The sequence below is a fragment of the Chiloscyllium plagiosum genome, chromosome 2 (assembly GCF_004010195.1).
Source record: "Chiloscyllium plagiosum isolate BGI_BamShark_2017 chromosome 2, ASM401019v2, whole genome shotgun sequence".
NCBI lineage: Eukaryota > Metazoa > Chordata > Chondrichthyes > Orectolobiformes > Hemiscylliidae > Chiloscyllium > Chiloscyllium plagiosum.
In genome coordinates this window covers 138,005,281-138,023,393 of record NC_057711.1, presented here as the reverse complement: position 1 = coordinate 138,023,393, position 18,113 = coordinate 138,005,281, and the positions used below count along the sequence as shown (strand labels likewise).

General features: G+C 42.0%; 1 protein-coding gene across 2 annotated transcripts in view; it reads right to left on the bottom strand.

The window, feature by feature from the left end:
* Positions 1–18,113, bottom strand: part of mllt3 (MLLT3 super elongation complex subunit) — a 155,537-nt gene that overhangs the window by 3,813 nt on the left and 133,611 nt on the right. For both annotated transcript variants that reach the window (XM_043719024.1, XM_043719014.1), the window contains one exon: positions 15,499–15,570. In XM_043719024.1, the coding sequence (XP_043574959.1) occupies positions 15,499–15,570 (72 nt within the window). The remainder of the gene's footprint in view (positions 1–15,498; positions 15,571–18,113) is intronic.

Genomic DNA, 18,113 nt, shown 5'->3' with positions numbered 1-18,113 from the left:
TTCTGTCCTTGTTACGGTTGGAGGGGTGGAGTCTGAGGGCGGAGGTGCGGGATGTGGACGAGATGCATTGGAGGGCATCTTTAACCACGTGGGAAGGGGTATTGTGGTCTCTAAAGGAGGAGGCCATCTGGTGTATTCTGTGGTGGAACTGATCCTCCTGGGAGTAGATACAGCTGAGGTGAGGGAATTGGGAATACTGGATGGCATTTTTGCAGGTGGTCGGGTGGGAAGAGGTGTAATCCAGGTAGCTGTGGGAGTCGGTGGGTGAGAAGAGAGGGTGAGGGAATCCAGTGAATTACTACTTCTTCTCAATAATACTTTCTTTTCTCTGACACTTTGGATTTCAGTCTCCAATATTCGTATCTACAGCATTACAGAAACAACTTTTATCATGCGGGTTATGAATTATCCAACTGCAACTTCTTTTTCTCTCTGTTTGTTTCTGAGAAAATCTAACTCTTCTGAAAATTACTCGAGGGAGGGTGGATGTCAGGAGGGGAATCTGTGGGGTGCGAAGTAAGACTCCCTCCTTGACACTGGATCCATGTGATATTTCAGTTGGATTAGATGGATTAATAGTGTGTTCTTCAGTTTCATAACAGACCCAGAGCCTTCAGAAAGGGATTAAACATCTGCAATTTTCTAATATGCTGTTGTGCTCAACTCTTGAGAAAACAGAAGGAATACATTTCACAGATTGTTAAATCAAATGTTACTGGCAAGAAGCCCTTGAAATTCAGAACTGAAATTCTATTGTAAAGTCACTGAATTTAATACAATGCTACTGTCCACATTCAGCTGACTCTGTTGCAGGATATTGAGACGCTGTGCCCACACAACTCCCCTCACCTCCATCCAAGGCCCCAAAGGATCCTTCCACATCTGACAGAAATTTACCTGTACCTCCACCAATGTCGACTATATCTATTGCACCCAGCGTGGTCTCCTCTACATCAGGGAGACAGGATGCAAACTTGCAGATCGGTTCAGAGAACATCTCTGGGACATCCGCACCAATCAACCCCTCCTCTCCATGGCTGAATACTTCAACTGCCCCTCCCACTCCGCCAAGGATATGCAGGTCATGGGCCTCCTCCATCACCAAACCCTTACCACCCGATGCCTGGAGGAAGAACGCCTCATCTTCCACCTTGGGACCCTGCAACCACAAGGGATCAATGTGGATTTCGCCAGTTTCCTCATTTCCCCCCCCCCCCCCCTCCACATTAACCCAGTCCCAAGCCTCCAACTCGGCACCGCCCTTCTGACCAGTCCATCACCTTTCCCATCGATCCGTTCCACCCTCCTTTCTGATCTATCATCTTCATCTACCTATTGCACTATCAGCTACCTTTTCCCTAGCCCCACCCCCAACCCATTTATCTCTCAGCCCACAAGCCTCATTCCTGATGAAGGGCTTATGCCCCAGAAACGCCGATTCTCCTGCTCCTCGGATGCTGTCTACCTTTCGCAGCACACACACTCAATGCAGGATATTGAGAGTGAAGTTGAAAGTAGCTAGCTTAACACGGACAGTAGAATTTACAGCTAAAATAGTGTTGAACTCCACAGACGTTTCTGGCACTATTTGTTTTATTGCACTGCATGAAAACGTTCCATGATTGGCTGCTTCCTCATGCACTTACTTAGCTTCCTCTTAAATATGTTCATGCTATTTGCCACAATCACTCAATAACCAATCATTGCTATGGAGCGCAGTGGAGGCTGGGACATTAAATGTCTTCAAGGCAGAGACTGATAAATTCTTGATCTCGCAAGGAATTACGGGCTATAGTGAGAGTGGCGCTGAAATGCCCATCAGCCATGATTGAATGGCAGAGTGGATTCGATGGGCTGCATGGCCTTACTTCCACTCCTATGTCTAATGGTCTTATAGACGCTAGCAAATTTCCACCACTGTAGAAGATGGAAATACTTGGGGCAATCCTTTGCTTCAAAATTGTTCTGAACGTCTAATTCGTCTGATGGTGTAAGTGTTAACTTTATAAATGGGGAACCAAGCTACAAATAGTTCATCAGGAAATCACAAGCATGACTGCAATCAATTTGCCATGCACCATCATTTCGGTAACCAGCCTGGTAAAATACACTCTAGCAAACAGCGGTGTCAGCCGGAAATATAAGATGGAGAGAGGAGAACATGAAATCGGTTACCAAAAGGCTAACAGAGGATGACAGAAGCAGAAATCGCTGGAGAAACTCAGCAGCTCTAGCAGCATCTGTTGACAGAGAAAGCAGGGTTTAATGTTTTGGATCCAGTGACCATTCTTCAGAGAGAGGAGATTCCTGTGCTTCTAGAACAGAGGAAGAGTGCACAAGAACAGCAATTCAGGAAGAGAATAGCAGACCTGCGTAAGAAAGCCAGCAGTGGCAAAGTGTCCCTTCAACTGCTTTAATCTCTCAGAGCCAAGGTCCAATATCCAGGAAAATAGCTGATTGGTGACTATTTACAATCATGCCGCATGGAAACAGATCCTTTGGTCCAACTCACACATGCCAATCAGATATCCCAATTTGACCTAGTCCCGTTTACCATCATTTGGCCCATATCCCTCTAAACCCTTCCTATCCAAAGTTACCCCTTGGGGTCCTTTTTAAATCTTTCCTCTCTCACTTTAAACCTATGCCTTCTAGTTTTGAACTCCCCCACCATAAGAAAAAAAGACCTTGGATATTCACCCTATCCACACCCCTCATGATTTTATAAACTTCTGTAAGTCACTCCCTCCCACCCCCTCCCCATCTGTTTTTTTAAAAAAATTATTATTAGGTAGTCGCTCAGGTATTTTCCACATATCCTTTATTCTTTAACTAAGAATAAATGCCTTTCTCAGCTTTGAATGACCCAGTACCGACAGCCCACTGTGGTAAAGCATTTCATAGATTCACTACACTTGGAGAAGAAATTCCTCCTCAGCTCTGTCTTAAAGGAGTGACCCCTTGCTCAGAGATGATGCCCTCGCCTTAGGCTCTCCTGTTTAGTGCCTTTTTTTGATTAGCCAAGTGGCTGAAATCAGGAGAGATTATTACAACTTAAAAAGTACACAGCTAAGAAAAACACTATTTAACATGGAAATTCATTTACTGGCCAATTCTGAGGAAGGGACACCAGACCCGAAATGTTAACGGACTTCTCGTACAGATGCTGCCAGACCTGCTGAGCTTTTTCAGCTTCTTTCCCTACCTATCTTTGTGTCATCAGCAAATGTAGCTACCATACCTCTGACCCCTTCATTGATATCAATTTCAACTGTACCACAGATCCCTGTGACATACTATTCAGGACATCCTGCCAACCTGAAAAAAACAAACATTTATCCTTTCTCTCTGCTTCCTGTTAACCAGCCAGTCTTTTAGCCATGCAGTACCATGACACCTACACCTTGAGATTTTACTTTCTGCAATAGTCTATAATATGGAACCTGAACAAATGCCTTCTGGAAATCTAATTGCAAACCATCCACTGGTTCCCCTTTATCTACAGCACAGGTTTTTCAAAGCACTTCAATAAATTTGTTAAATATGATTTCCCGCTGACAAAACCATGCTGGCTATGCCTGACCACCTTGATCTTATCCAAGTGCCCTGTCATAACATCTTTAATAATAACTTCTAACATTTCCCCAATGACAGATAAGATTGTTGTTTCGTACCTGGTCTCCTTCCCTTTTTGAACAAAGGAGTTAAATTGGCTATTTTTCATTTCAAAGGAGCCTTTCTCCAAATCTAATTTTTTTTGGGAAAATCAAAACCAACAGATCAACAATTTCATTGGTTACCTGTTGACACTAATGAGATATGTATTAGTATGGATTGAGGATTGGTTAACACACAGAAGACAGAATCGGAATTAATAGATCGTTTTAAGATTGGAAATTGGAGTGCTACAACAAACAGTCCTTGGACCTCAATTAGTTACCATCTACATGAATAACATGGTGCGGACAGATCAGAATGTATCCACATTTGCTGATAATATAAACATTGTGGAAGAGTATGCTGTGATAAGGAGATAAGGAATATGCAAAGGGTTAGATTGGTTGAGTGAGTAAGCAGAAGCTTGGCTGCTGGAGTTTAATGTAGAAAATGTGAAGTAGAAAGAATAAACTTATTTTATTTAAATGGAGGAAGATTCTAAAAAGTACATTACAGCGTGATCTTGTGCACAAAACAATTAATTACGTGCTGCAACTGCATGCTCAGTTTAAGACAGCAAATTGAATGTTGGTTTTATTGCTGGGGGGGTTAGAGTTTACAAATGGGAAAGTCTTGTTGCAACTATACAGATGCTTGTGGTGCTACAACTGGAGTACTGCTTTGGTCCGTGTTTACAAAATATACTGGCATTGGACGCAGTTCAAAAGAGATTCACTTGGCTCATTCTTGGGATAAAGGGACTTGATTTGTCAAAAACGGCTAAACAGATTAGATGTTTATTTATTAGCATCTAAAAGAATAAGGGGCGATCCTGTTTATCCATAAACATTTTATAGGGGACAGTACAATGGCTCAGTGGTTATCACTGCTGCCTCACAGCACCAGGAACCTGGGTTCGATTCCACCTTCGGGCAATTGTCTGTATGTATTTTGCATGTTCCCCGTGTCTGCGTGGATTTCCTCCAGGTGCTCTGGTCTCCTCCCACATGTCCAAAGCTGTGCAGGTTAGGTGGATTGACCATGCTAAATTGTCCAGGGACAATTTAGGTAGGCTAGGTGGATTCGCCATGGAAAATGCAGGGTTACAGGGATAGGGTAAACGGGTACGTCTGGGTGGAACGCTTTTTGGAGGGTCAATGTGGACTGGGCCAGCCAAAGGGCCTGTTTCCACAATGTAGGGATTCTATGTCTATGTCTTACAGGGTAGATATTGAGAAGACAGTTCCACCCAACGGGGGAATCTCAATTCGGGGAAATAATTACAGAACAGGGAGATACTCAAAGCTGAGGAGCAAAGCAATTTCTTCCCCCAGAGGATAGTGAATGCCTGCAAGTCTCTACCCAGGAAAGTTGTGGAGGCTGGATCAGTGGAAGTATTTAAAGTATTTAAAAATATTTTTGAAATCTTGAGGTGTTGAGGGCTATGAGATGGTACAAAAGATGGCCCATCCTATTTCTTTTGTTTTTTTCTGAACCAATGATTATAACCAATGTCTTTTGGTGCTTGAACACCCAATGCAGAGGAATAAGGTTTTAGATATCATCTATTGGGTTGTCCAATTGATATTGCTATCTATCCAGTAGGTAAATGCACCATGTTTACTCGAAGTGTCATAACCAAAAGATTAAGGTTCTATTCCAATAAGGACGATACGGAGAAAACAATACAGTCAGTCAAAGTCTCTCTGACACAATTACGAAACCTAAATTTGCAAAATTGGAGAATTACACAGTGCTATTTACAAGTTGAATAAAGTATTGGTATTCAAGATTTGTATCTCCATCAACTATAAGATATCTCCCCTGCAATACTTTCCAGACAATGAGACACACCAGGTTTAGAATTGTGTTACATGACGAAGTCTTCCACAGTTTCCTGCCCAGCTTTAATGGGTTCTAAGCCATTCACCTTTGTAATACTAGGACCTTACTTTTACAAGAGGTGATTCTGCATTTATTTACATGATAGCAAAATGCAAAAGTGAAGCAAAAGCATTCCCTTTATTGACTCCTTATTGATCTGAACACGACAGCAGTGTTTTTAACATGAAAGCCACTTGAATTCTGATTACAGACAAGTTACACAGAGGTGAAACAAGGCTCCATCTGAATGGCTGACACTCTTCATTTCACAGCCAATGAACACAGGAGACAACAGTGTAGATCACATTCACATATTAAATTGACTAAACTGATCTCATTAAGGAATAGTGTCACCATCATAATAATACTGAACTCATAATGCAGATTCTGAACTAATACTCCAGAGGTACAAGTTAAAATTCCACCACACACCAAGGACAAAGCCAGTCAACCTTCAGAGGTTGCAGTGGTAAGGCTCAGAGACCTTTAGCTTTGTTAGAATCCTCTTCAGATTCATGTTGGGAGCACCATCTGGTCAGCACATAAGTGACATTTCCCTGCCACTGGGCAAGTATGGGATGCCTGAAGGTCTTCAGATATTTAAAGACCTGCCAGACCAAGCACCATCTCCACCTCAAGCAGAGGATGACAATCCTACCATCTTGGCTATGAATGATTTTCTGAAAATGGACAGATAGGCAGGGAGGTTCATCAATAGTTTGCAAACTGGATTGAAAGATGGACAAGTCCCAATAGTGTCAGGACGGAGTCTGCTGCAGAAGATGCTCGCACATATTGCAGCTGTGACATCGACGTGGCATGGTGCTGTAGGTCCACACCCTTGACTATTCAGCTCTTAAATTGTGACCAGCTGCTCCACTCACCCAGTGCATTAAAAATGCAATGCAGGACCGAGAAGCTGAAGTAAGTTAACACTGAAGACCATGTGGCTAAAACGCAATAACAATCCATAGAGGCCAACTTCCAACTAAACACCAAGTGTGGTAGTGTGGAAAAAAATGATGCCAAGAGGCAGAGGATGCCCGAGAGGCACGTGTTCTGTGTTAAAGGTGACCTAGCAGATGCAAATGAGCTTTAAAGTAAATTCCTGAAGGGTTGAAGTTCTAAAAGAGTTGGTACTAATGTACATATATGTGAGTGAGGTGGGTGTTTTGCCAACGCCAACTCGCAAGGATGAAAGCTGGGGAAGACTGGTGTCCGTGGAGTATGCAGGAGTGTTTGTGGTGAAGTCAGGGTTGGACGAGGACCTGGACAATCAATGAGCTACAGCTGCCAGGTATTGGCTCCAACCTTCATGTTGGGAATTGGTGGCATCTGGCTTCTCTGCGAAGGAGAGGAGAATTGGAAGTAGTACATAAATCAGGTGATGTGGGCTAACAATGAGATTTAAATGCATGGAAATAAGGCAGTCACCACTTAATAGTGTGAGTCTGAAGTTGTAGTTTTCAAATCAAGGAAGAGAAAACATTGGGAGTTCTTTTCTTGATGCTGAGGTTCTATTTCTGATGCATTTTCCTCACGGAGAGGAAATGTTCTGGCCCGAGTGTTGATCATGAAGTTGAGACTGCTATAAAAATACGTTTAGCTCAAAGGTGCCCTTTAGAGAAGATAATTTGTCAGTCTTACTTTTGAGTACAGACCCACAGCCACATAGTTGACTCTGAGCTGACCTCTGAATCTCAATCTCATGTGATGAAGGTACAGATTATCATAGTGTGAAAACCCATGTTCTAAAGTGGACAGAACCATGTATAGTTTAAAGTCTGATTTGAATTTTTTTAAAAATTGCGCTTTAAAATGGAGGATCCTAGTCTTGGTATCATGTCGGTTTGCTTGAAAAGTGTTACCTGGGGAGAGTCTGATCTTTGTTGGCACATGCACCTAAGTATGGATTTACAATCTTGGGGTACATCTTGAGAGGAAATAACAAATGGCACCCAAGATGCCCTGTGACATGGGGAGAGACAGAAGCAAGTTCTTAGAAAAGCAGAGTGTGTTGTTTCTTTTAGACAGAAGTTGGTCATTCAGAGTGAAAATGCTTCTCACTGTAGCAATACAGTTTAGCAGTCTTCAAAATAATTCGAGCTACAAAAATAAATTCCCCAAGTGGTTTCATGCCAGTGACAGTGAAGCTTCAGGAACAGCCAGCTAAGGAAGAGGAGATTTTGGAATTCATGTTAAGAAATCAGTCAAAATGAAACAAGCTGTGCTGGCAATTTAAGGGTCTCAGGAAGAGACATTCATAAAGATAGAGCATCGAGTCAATGCAGAAAATTATCAAAAAGAATCCAAACACAACCATGCCGACTGAAGGAGGAACTGGAGGCAAGGATAGGCCTCACCAAGATTTGAATATCCCTTTGGCAGATCACTTGTTAGATCTTTCCAATCAGAAAATGGCCCATTTATGCCCATTCTTTTTTCATGAATCAACCTTCTATCTATACCAATGTGCTCCCCCTATTTGATGTTGCACCTTAGTGAATACCTTGTAGATCTCTGTCTACAATACAACCACAATACAAGAGCATGTTAGCTCCTCAAATAACTACAATAAATTGGTTAAACATTATTTGTTTCATAAAACCATGCTGACTCTGCCTGATTGCCCAGAGTTGTTTTTTTCCCCCTTGAAGTACCCAGCTACAATATCTTTAAAAACATTTTCTAACATTTTTTCTCAGATCGATCTTAAGCTAACTGGCTCTGGCCTGTAAGTTCCTGCTTTCTCTGTCTCTTCCATTTTGAAGAAAGGACTTACATTTGCTCTTTTCCAATCAAATGGATACTTCCCCACATGTTGGAAATTTTGAAAATTGAAGCCAATGCATAACATCTCACTGACTGATTCTAGGAAGAACCATCACCCCAGGGGATGAAGTCCATGAAGACCCAGAGATTTGTCAGTGCAGCAGCTCCAACTATCACTTTAGTGAATTTTCCAGAGTTTCCCCCCTCCTTTCCATTCCATGAATTCCACACATTTCTGGAATATTATTCATATCCTCTATATTTATGATTTAGGCAAAATATGCATCCAATTCATCCACCAGCTCTGAAATTTTCCATTAATTTGCTAGGCACACTTTGACGGACTAATACTCATTTTGCTTACTCTTTTGAAAAGATTTTCTATAGAAACTCTCACAAACTGCTTTTACAGTTCTAGTGAGCTTTTTCTTGCATTCAAATTTCTCTCTGCTTAATAATCTATTGGACATCATGCATATCTAACAATGAGATACTGGCGATGTCACATCAAAGAATTGCCTGCATGCTAAATGAGAGAGAATATGAAGGCAAGTCATATAAATTGGCTGAGGTGAATTGGGAAACGCATTAAAAGGCAGTATTGTACATAAGCAATGGATAGTCTTTAAAAGAATCATGACATGATTTACAGCAACTAAGTTAAAAATCACATGGCACTAGCCTATAGTCCAAATAAACCTTTTGGACTATAACCTGACGTCACGTGATTTTTAACTTTGTCCACCCTAGTCCAACACCGGCACCTCCACATCTTTACAGTAACTATACGTTCCTTCAGGATAAAAAGAACTCAAAATGATCAGTTAATTGTGAAAGCAAACTCAGACAAACTAACATCTTGCATTCACTATTAACTCAGGCAGCATATATGATTTTAATATATGTCCAGCGAAAGCCTGAAGGTTCCCCTTTTGAAACCAGTGGAGATTCATTTTGTTTCAGAACCAAACACTTCCTCACAAGGAGGTTTGCTCCTAAAATTGTGAAGTACAGCACTTTCATTAAAAGGTATCAGTATTTCAACTTAGCTTAAACAACAAGACTGGGGTTCATGTGGCAGTGTTCCTATCTCTGAGCCAAGAGGTCCAGGTTCAAGTCCCACTTGTTCCAGAGGCATGTAATGGCATCCCTGAACAGACTGGTTAGTAAATATCTTTAAAAAGCAAGACTGCCAAAAATACCATTTATTTGATTTGAGGGCAACTTCTCTTTGTTGGTAGGCAGGATAGAACACAGACTCAAGTGGAACAGCACATATTTCAGTGTCGAAAGTGTGTAGTGCTGGAAAAGCACAGGTCATGCAGCATCAGAGGAGGAGAATCTAATCTAATCGTGTTGACTGCTTTTGTAATATGTCAATCTGGTCCACAAGGGGAGGCCACTGAAGAACATTGCAGTAGACTGTGTGCCTGTCCCATTTGGTTCTATGAGCATGACTGAATCAGAATGCCCTGTAATAACAGAAACATGCCCATTCAAAATTAACCATCTATTTTTTGCCAGATATTAATCCCATGACCTGTGAGTCGACAACGGACTCTTCACTCTTTCGATTGGCTGTTTTCCATTAGAATGACTGGTCAGTTCTTACATCTAGCTACAATGAAAGTGAACAATTTCAAACAGTTCAGAAGCAATCAACATTTTACTGGTTGGGAAAATCCCTGGCCATAGAGATATTTAGCACAGAAACAGACCCTTCAGTCCAACTGATCCATACCAACCAGATATCCTAACCTAATCTAGTCCCATTTGCCAGCACTTGGCCCATATCCTGCTAAACCCTTCCTGTTTATATACCCATTCAGATGCCTTTCAAATGTAGTAATTGTAGCAGCCTCCACCACTTCCTCTGGCAGCTCATTTCATATGCACACCACCCTCTGTGTGAAAAAGGTTTGTCCCTTGGGTCTCTTAAATCTTTCCCCTCTCACCGTAAATCTATGCCCTCTAGTTTTGGACTTGCCTTCCCTGTGGAAAAGACCTTGTCTATTTACCCTATCCATGGCCCTCGTGATTTTATAAACCTCAATAACCTCAGCCTCTGATGCTCCAAGGAAAACAGCCTCAGCCGAATCAGCCTCTCCCTATAGCTCAAACCTGCCAACCCTGGCAACATTCTTGTAAATCTTTTCTGAACCCTTTCAAGTTTCACAACATCCTTCCTATAACAGGGAGACCAGAACTGCACGCAGTATTCCAAAAGTGGCCTGACCAATGTCCTGTACAGCCACAACATGACCTTCCAACGCCAATACTCAATGCTCTGACTGATAAAGGAAAGCATACCAAATGCGTTCTTCACTAACCTATCTCCCTGCGACTCTACTTTCAAGGAGCTATGAACCTGCACTCCAAGGTCTCTCTGTTCAGCAACACTCCATAGGACCTTACCATTAAGTGTATAAGTCCTGCTAAGATTTGCCTTTCCAAAATGCAGCATCTCAGTCTTTGCCTTTCCAAATACATGTAAATCTGTCCCTCAGGACTTCCTCCAATAACTTGCCCACCATTGATGTCAGGCTCACCCGTCTGTAGCACCCTGGCTTTTCCTTACCACCTTTATTAAACAGTGGCACCACGTTAGCCAATCTCCAGTCTTCCGGCATCTCACCTGTGACTATCCATGACACAAATATCTCTGCAAGGGGGCCAGCAATCACTTCCCTAGCTTCTCTCAGAGTTCTTGGGTACATCTGAACAGGTCCTGGGGATTTATCCACTTAGATGCATCTTAAGCTGTCCAGCACCACCTCCTCTGTAAATATGGTCATTGTTCAAGATTTTTATTTCCCCACATTCTATATCTTCCATATCCTTCTCCACAGTAAACACTGTTGCAAAGTACTCATTTAGTATCGCCTCTATCTGAGGTGCCACACACGGGTGACCTTGCTGATCCCTTTAAGGGCCCCTATTCTCTCCTTAGTTACCCTTTTGTCCTTCATGTATTTGTCAAATCCCTTTGGATTTTGCTTAACCTTATTTGCCAAAAGCTCTCTCATGTTCTATGGGATTGCTTATAGATAGATTCCCAGGAATATCATCCCTAATTACAGCCGTAATGTTATCCCTTTTATGCCCTCCTGATTTCCCTCTGAAGTATACTCCTACTGCCTACATACTCTTCTAGGGAAATCACTCCATCTCTCTTGTCTATACCTGACATATGCTTCCTTCTTATTCTTGACCTAAACCTCAGTTTCTTTAGTCATCCAGCATTCCCTTTCACCCTAACAAGAATATACTTTCGCTGGAGTCTCGTTCTCTCATTTCTGAAGGCTTCCCATTTTCCAGTCGTCCCTTTACCTGCGAACATCTGCCCCCAATCAGCTTTTAAAAGTTCTTGGATCAGTGGTGCTGGAAGAGCACAGCAATTCAGGCAGCATCCGAGGACAGGCAAAATCGACGTTTCGGGCAAAAGCCCTTCATCAGGAATAAAAGTTCTTGCCTAATACCGTCAAACTTAGCCTTCCTCCAATTCAGATGTTTAATTTTTGGATTTAATTTTTAAATCCAATCTATCCATTACTACTTTAAAACTAACAAAATTATGGTCGCTTGCCCCAAAGTGCTCCCCCACTGACACCTCAGTCACCTGCCTTATTTCCCAAGAGTAGGTCAAGTTTTGAATCTTCTCTAGTAGGTACATCTACATACTGAATCAGAAAATGTTCTTTTACATACCTGAACAAATTCCTCTCCATCCAAGCCCTTAACATTATGGCAGTTGCAGTCTATGTTTGGAAAGTTAAAATCCCCTACCATAACCACCCTATTATTCTTCCAGATAACTGAGATGTCCTAACATATTTGCTTCTCAATTTCCTGCTGACTGTTTGGCGGTCTACAGTACAATCCCAATACAGTGATCATCCCTTTCTTATTTCTCAGTTCCATCCAAATAACTTCCCTGGACGTATTCCCAGGAATATCCTCCCTAGATACAGCCGTGATGTTACACCTAATCAAAAATGCCACTCACCCTCTTGTCTTCCCCTCCCTTTTGATCCTTCCTATAGGATCTATAGCGTGGGCCACTAAGCTGTCAGTCCTGTCCATCCCTGAGCCACGTCTCTGTAATTGCTATGATATCCCAGTCTCATGTTCCGAACCAGGTCTTGAGTTCAACTGCCTTACTTGATAGGCCTCTAGCATTGATAAATTATATTGTATTTGTTTCAGTCTTAGCTCATTCTCTGCTTTGTTCCTGCCTGCCCGGTCTGTTTGACTTACACCTGGTCCCAACTGTACCAGTCTCAGACTGATCTCTTTCCACATTGTCTCCTGGGGTCTCTCCCCCCCACCCCCAACACCCTTAGGAGTTTAAATCCTGCTGAGCAGCTCTGGCATATCTCCCTGCCAATGCAGCAGTCCCCTTCCAATTTAGGTGTCTGTCTTTCTTATACAGGTCACTACTACCCCAGAAAGCATTCTAGTGATCCAGAAGTAGGACTCCTTCTCCCCTGCACCAGCTCGTCAGCCATGCATTCATCTGCTCTTACCCTTCCATTTCTACCCTCACTAGCTCATGGCACTGGGAGTAATCCAGATATTACCACCGTCCAGGACCTACTTTTTAAACTCCTGCCTTACTTCCTATATTCTTTCCTCAGAATCGCATCTTTTTTACTTCCTATGTCATTAGTTTCAATGTGTACAACAACCTCCTGCTGATCCTGCTCCCTGTGAGAATATTCTGCACTCTCTCCAAAATATCGTTGATCCTAGCTCCAGGGAAGCAAAGCACCATTCTGATGGCTCACTGTCAACTGCAAAACCGCCTGTCTGTGCCTCCGACTAGACAGTCCCCTATTACAATCAATTGCTTGGAACATGGCGTACCCCTCATAACATTAGAGCCAGTCTCAAAATCAGAAACCTGGCTGTCAGTGCTACATTCCCCTGAGAGTCCATCACCCCCTACATTTTCCAAAACACAATATAGGTTTGAAATGGGGATAACCATAGGAGACTCCTGCACTACCTGCCTCCCTCATCTTCCTTTCTTGGAGATGACCCACCTACCGACTGTATCTTTGTATATCCCCCTTCCTGCAATTGCCATCCATCACCCATCTCCCCCAGTTTCTGTAAATTCTAACTGCCTCTAACTGCCACTCCAACTGATCCATGCAATCCAGTAGGATTCACAACCAAAGACACTTCCTGCAGACATAATCACCAACATGGAAACTCTCCTTCGTCTCCCACATCCAACAGGAAGAGCACATCACTCTGCTAAAGGCCATCTTTGCACCTTAATCTACAGACCCAAAAAATAGCACAGTCTCACTGTTCCAGGCTAGCTTAAAACCTATGTTTTTATATTTTTAAAGTTTAATCAAGAGACAGATCTCAATAACAACACTGAATAAAAAAAAAATTCCATGCACTGTTGTAGATTATAAAAGAAAACCAGTAAGGTTACACTTCAAACACTATCCACTTAGCTGCTCCCTTGCGGTGAGCTCCCACACACAGGTTTCTCCAAGGTCAGCTGTGAATTCTGCTGTTTATTTTTCTTAGAATGAACTCCAATGTCCAGAGATACTTGAAAATAGACAGCATAGTCAGTAGCTATGCAGGTTAAGCTGGGTCAGGCAGCAGTGCAGGTTTCGCTCTCCTTTTGAATCACTTCCCATGTGGTCACTGCCCTTTAATCTGTCTTCCTCCTTTTTGAAATGCTGTTGTTTTGATCATTCCTCCCCCCCCCCAACCACCAAAATATGGTGCAGAACAATGCTACAGCTTATAAAACAGTAAATACTGTTCCTAGAATTTGAGGAACTGAGCTCCAACACTGAAAATACGCCAAAAAGGAGCTGTTCTTACAACCACAATTTTGTCTGATCCTCCATTTGGAATTAGAATGATTATTAGAATGATCTTGAGTTCACAGCCATGATACAGTGGAAACCAATCAGAAAAAGCCTCAACTGAAGTAGTATACATTTTGGCGCCAGAACCTGGCATTCATTAATAGCGTATCAAGTCAGAATCTTTGCTGCTCAAATGAAATCATGAACAGTTTGAACAAATGAGTTGGCATATCACACTGAAGAAAATATTTATCCCTCCACCACCAAACTCCCCTATGATACAGAGATGATGTGGAGCTGCTGGTGTTGGACTGGGGTGGACAAAGTCAGAAGTCACATGACACCAGGATATAGTCCAAAAGATTTATTTGAAATCACAAGCTTTTGAAGCGCTGCTCCGTCATCAGCTAATGTGATTTTATTGGTCAGAGCATTGAGTACAGGAGTTGGGAGGTCATGTTGTGGCTGACCAGGACAATGTTAGGTCACTTTTGGAATATTACGTGCAATTCTGGTCTCCTTCCTATTGGAAGGATGTTGTGAAACTTGAAAGGGTTCAGAAAAGATTTACAAGAATGTTGCCAGGGTTGGAGGATTTCAGCTACAGGGAGAGGCTGAATAGGCTGGGGTTGTTTTCCCTGGAACGTCGGAAGCGGAGGGGTGACCTTCTTGAAGTTTACAAAATCATGAGGGGGCATGGATAGGATAAATCAATAAGTTCTTTACCTTGGGGTGGAGGAGTCCAGAACTAGAGGGATAGGTTTATGGTGAAAGGGGAAAGATATAAAAGAGACCTAAGGGGCAACTTTTTCACTCAGAGTGGTGCGAGTATGGAATGAACTGCCAGAGGAAGTGGTGGAGGCTGGTACAATTGCAACATTTAAAAGGCATTTGGACGGGTACATGAATAGGAAGGGTTTGGAGGGATATGGGCCGGGTGCTGGCAGGTGGGACTAGATTGGGTTGGAATATCTGGTCGGCATGGACAAGTTGGACTGAAGGGTCTGTTTTCAGGCTGTACATCTCTATGACTCTATGTTGGACTATAACCTGATGTCGTGTGACTTCTGGCTTTTACTAGATAGAGAAGTAGTACACAAAGAACATAGATATTCTGTTCAAGAACAGAAGGGAAACATGTAAAAATGGAGAAGGAATGCCAAGTGGTGAAAAATAACAACTGGGAAACTGGTAAGATGCTTGTGATCCTTATTAAATTCTCAGGTGCAACTACAGGATTGTAAAACTTGGCGAGTTTCTCTTTTAGAATCAATCCTTAGATGTGGAATAAAATCAGACAATTTGTGTAATAGTTAAATATGTGTCTTAAGAGGAGTGTTACCTGTTGTAGTATGTGCCGTTCACGAAGTGTCATTAGCCGTCGATGAAGCTCAACCAACTCATCCAGATATGCCTGAGGACAAATTTCCAATGAAGAATTATTATTCTGACACCTTTTTAGCATGCCCGAAATGAAAATATAAAATGCTGTTCAGCTACCCCAATGCATTTTGTCTCTCACCAGTTACACTCTTGAAGATTAACATGTTGTCAAAGATCATACTTGGCATGCAAAAAAAATGTTTTATAATCAGCTGCACGATCTCGGATGGTCCTCAATTTGGGATCTGCACAGATAAAACCAACTTCATATTTGAGATATTGTGCGCTATTTGTCAAAATTCAACTGGAGAGATTCCATGTCTCTTATTGGGAAAAAAACGTTTTTCTGATGTTTGCTTGATTTGCAAACGTTCACATGTTTCATAATCCTGCAAAACATCTGAAATAATTTTGCAATATTCCCAAACTACCTTGTGCTAACTTACATTACAGTTATCGACTAATTGAAACGATCACTCTTTGCACTACTTATTGTGGTTAAGGCAATTCACAATGAATGAACTAAATCTGTACAGAAAATAAGTGAGGGGAATATTTTCCTCAACATACACCACTACCCACAAATTTGTCGGTTAATAAAAAGTATATCATAAAATTTACAGTGGAAGTCTTTCAGTAAGCTTTCCTTAAAAAAAACAAGATTAATTCAGCATGAAATGCATAAAAACAAGAAAGAGAATGTTGAAAAGTAACATTGGACAAGGGAGAATAATTATAAAGATACTAATTTCAGTTGATATAGTTTACTGTTCGGAGGTTTCAAGACTGGCCCATGATTTCCAAAGGAAAAATCAACATTAAATTGGAACATTTGATTTTAGAGAATAGAAACAAAGCAGGAGTAGACACTTCGCACCTGCTCTGTCATTGAAATGGATCACAACTGATCACCAAACTTCATACCCTGCAGCCATTTGCACCCCTTAGCCACAAGAACTATAACTAACTCCTTCTTGAAGATATTCAATGCTTTGGCCTCAACCCACTTTCTGTGCAGAGAATTCACCACTGTCTGGGGAAAGAAATTTCTCCTCATTTCAAAATGGCCTACCTTGTATTCTTAAACTGAGTCCTGGTATTGGAGTTCTCCATCATTGGGAACATCCTTCACATCACCTTCCAGATTCCGTGAATCATGTTCACATGATAGTTCCCTTGGTATGTTGCTGGACGGTGAAAGGCATTTTATTTTATGTCATTTATAGTACATAGACCAGTAATCTGTGAAAAATGTAACATCCAGGCAAGTGCTTCCAATGGATTGCTATATGCAACTGTTTTAATCAGCTACGTTCAACAGTGCTTAGGTATGAAGATGCAGGTTCTTGCAAGTTGTTACTCAGAACAGAGTCAGGAGGATGGAGGGATGAGTGGACTGCTTTGGGTTGCTGGTGAGTAAGAGACTTCAGGAGCAAGGTGAAGAGGCAACACGCCTTTATCCTGAAGGTGTTTGTCTAGAGTGTGTTTGTTACCCACATTTACCTCCAGTTAATTTATATTCCAATTCCAATTAGAATTATGTATATATTAAATATATACATGGGCGGCACGATGGCTCAGTGGTTAGCACTGCTGCCTCACAGCACCAGGGACCCGGGTTCGATTCCAGCCTCGGGCGACTGCCTGCGTGCATTTGGCACATTCTCCTCGTGTCTGTGTGGGTTGCCTCTGGGTGCTCAGATTTCCTCCCACAATCCAAAGATGTGCAAGCCAGGTGAACTGGCCATGCTAAATTTCCCCATAATGTTCAGGGATGTGTAAGTTAGTCAGGGGTTAACGTAGAGTAATAGGGTAGGATACTCAGAGCTGAAGGGCCTGTTTCCACACTGTAGGGATTCTGATTCTAAAGATTGCATTACTAATTTAACTTTGCCAAGTCTACTGTTTGTTCGAACCTTGGAATCTTGTGGCTTCCGTCTCTTATTAAGTACATGGGATCTCTCTTTTAAGTGTTATAACATGAGATGTGTCATGGCGTTAAATATAGTTTGGACCTAGGATTATGTTTGGGTTCATGGACAGTACTGACTGTAACTAAAATTTTGAACAGTCAAATATAGTAATCCTCCAAAACTTCATTCCCATGGAAAGCTATAAAATTCCAAACAGGGCTAGACAGGATAAATGCAGGATAGATGTTCCCAACGTCCAGCAACACCAGGAGACACAGTCTAAGGATACAGGGTAAGCTATTTAGGGCTGAGATGAGGAGAAATTTCTTCACCCTGAGACAGGTGAGCCCACATCAATTGCTTTAAACTGGAACAGTTTATTATTAGTTCAGAAACCCCCAGTCGCGCGAATCATTCACTTTATGCCTCCTACAAATAAGTAAAAGTACCCAGAAAAGGAAGACGGAGAAACAGTGTTTTGATCAACAAAAGGATCTTCTCGGTGAACAAACACTGAACTGCCTTCCCGAGCGAGTGCGTGTAGAGCGAGTGCGTGTAGAGCGAGTGCGTGTAGAGCGAGTGCGCGTAGACATATATAGTGTGTGTATATATAGAGTGTGTGTAAATATATAGAGTGTGTATAAATATATAGTGTGTGTAT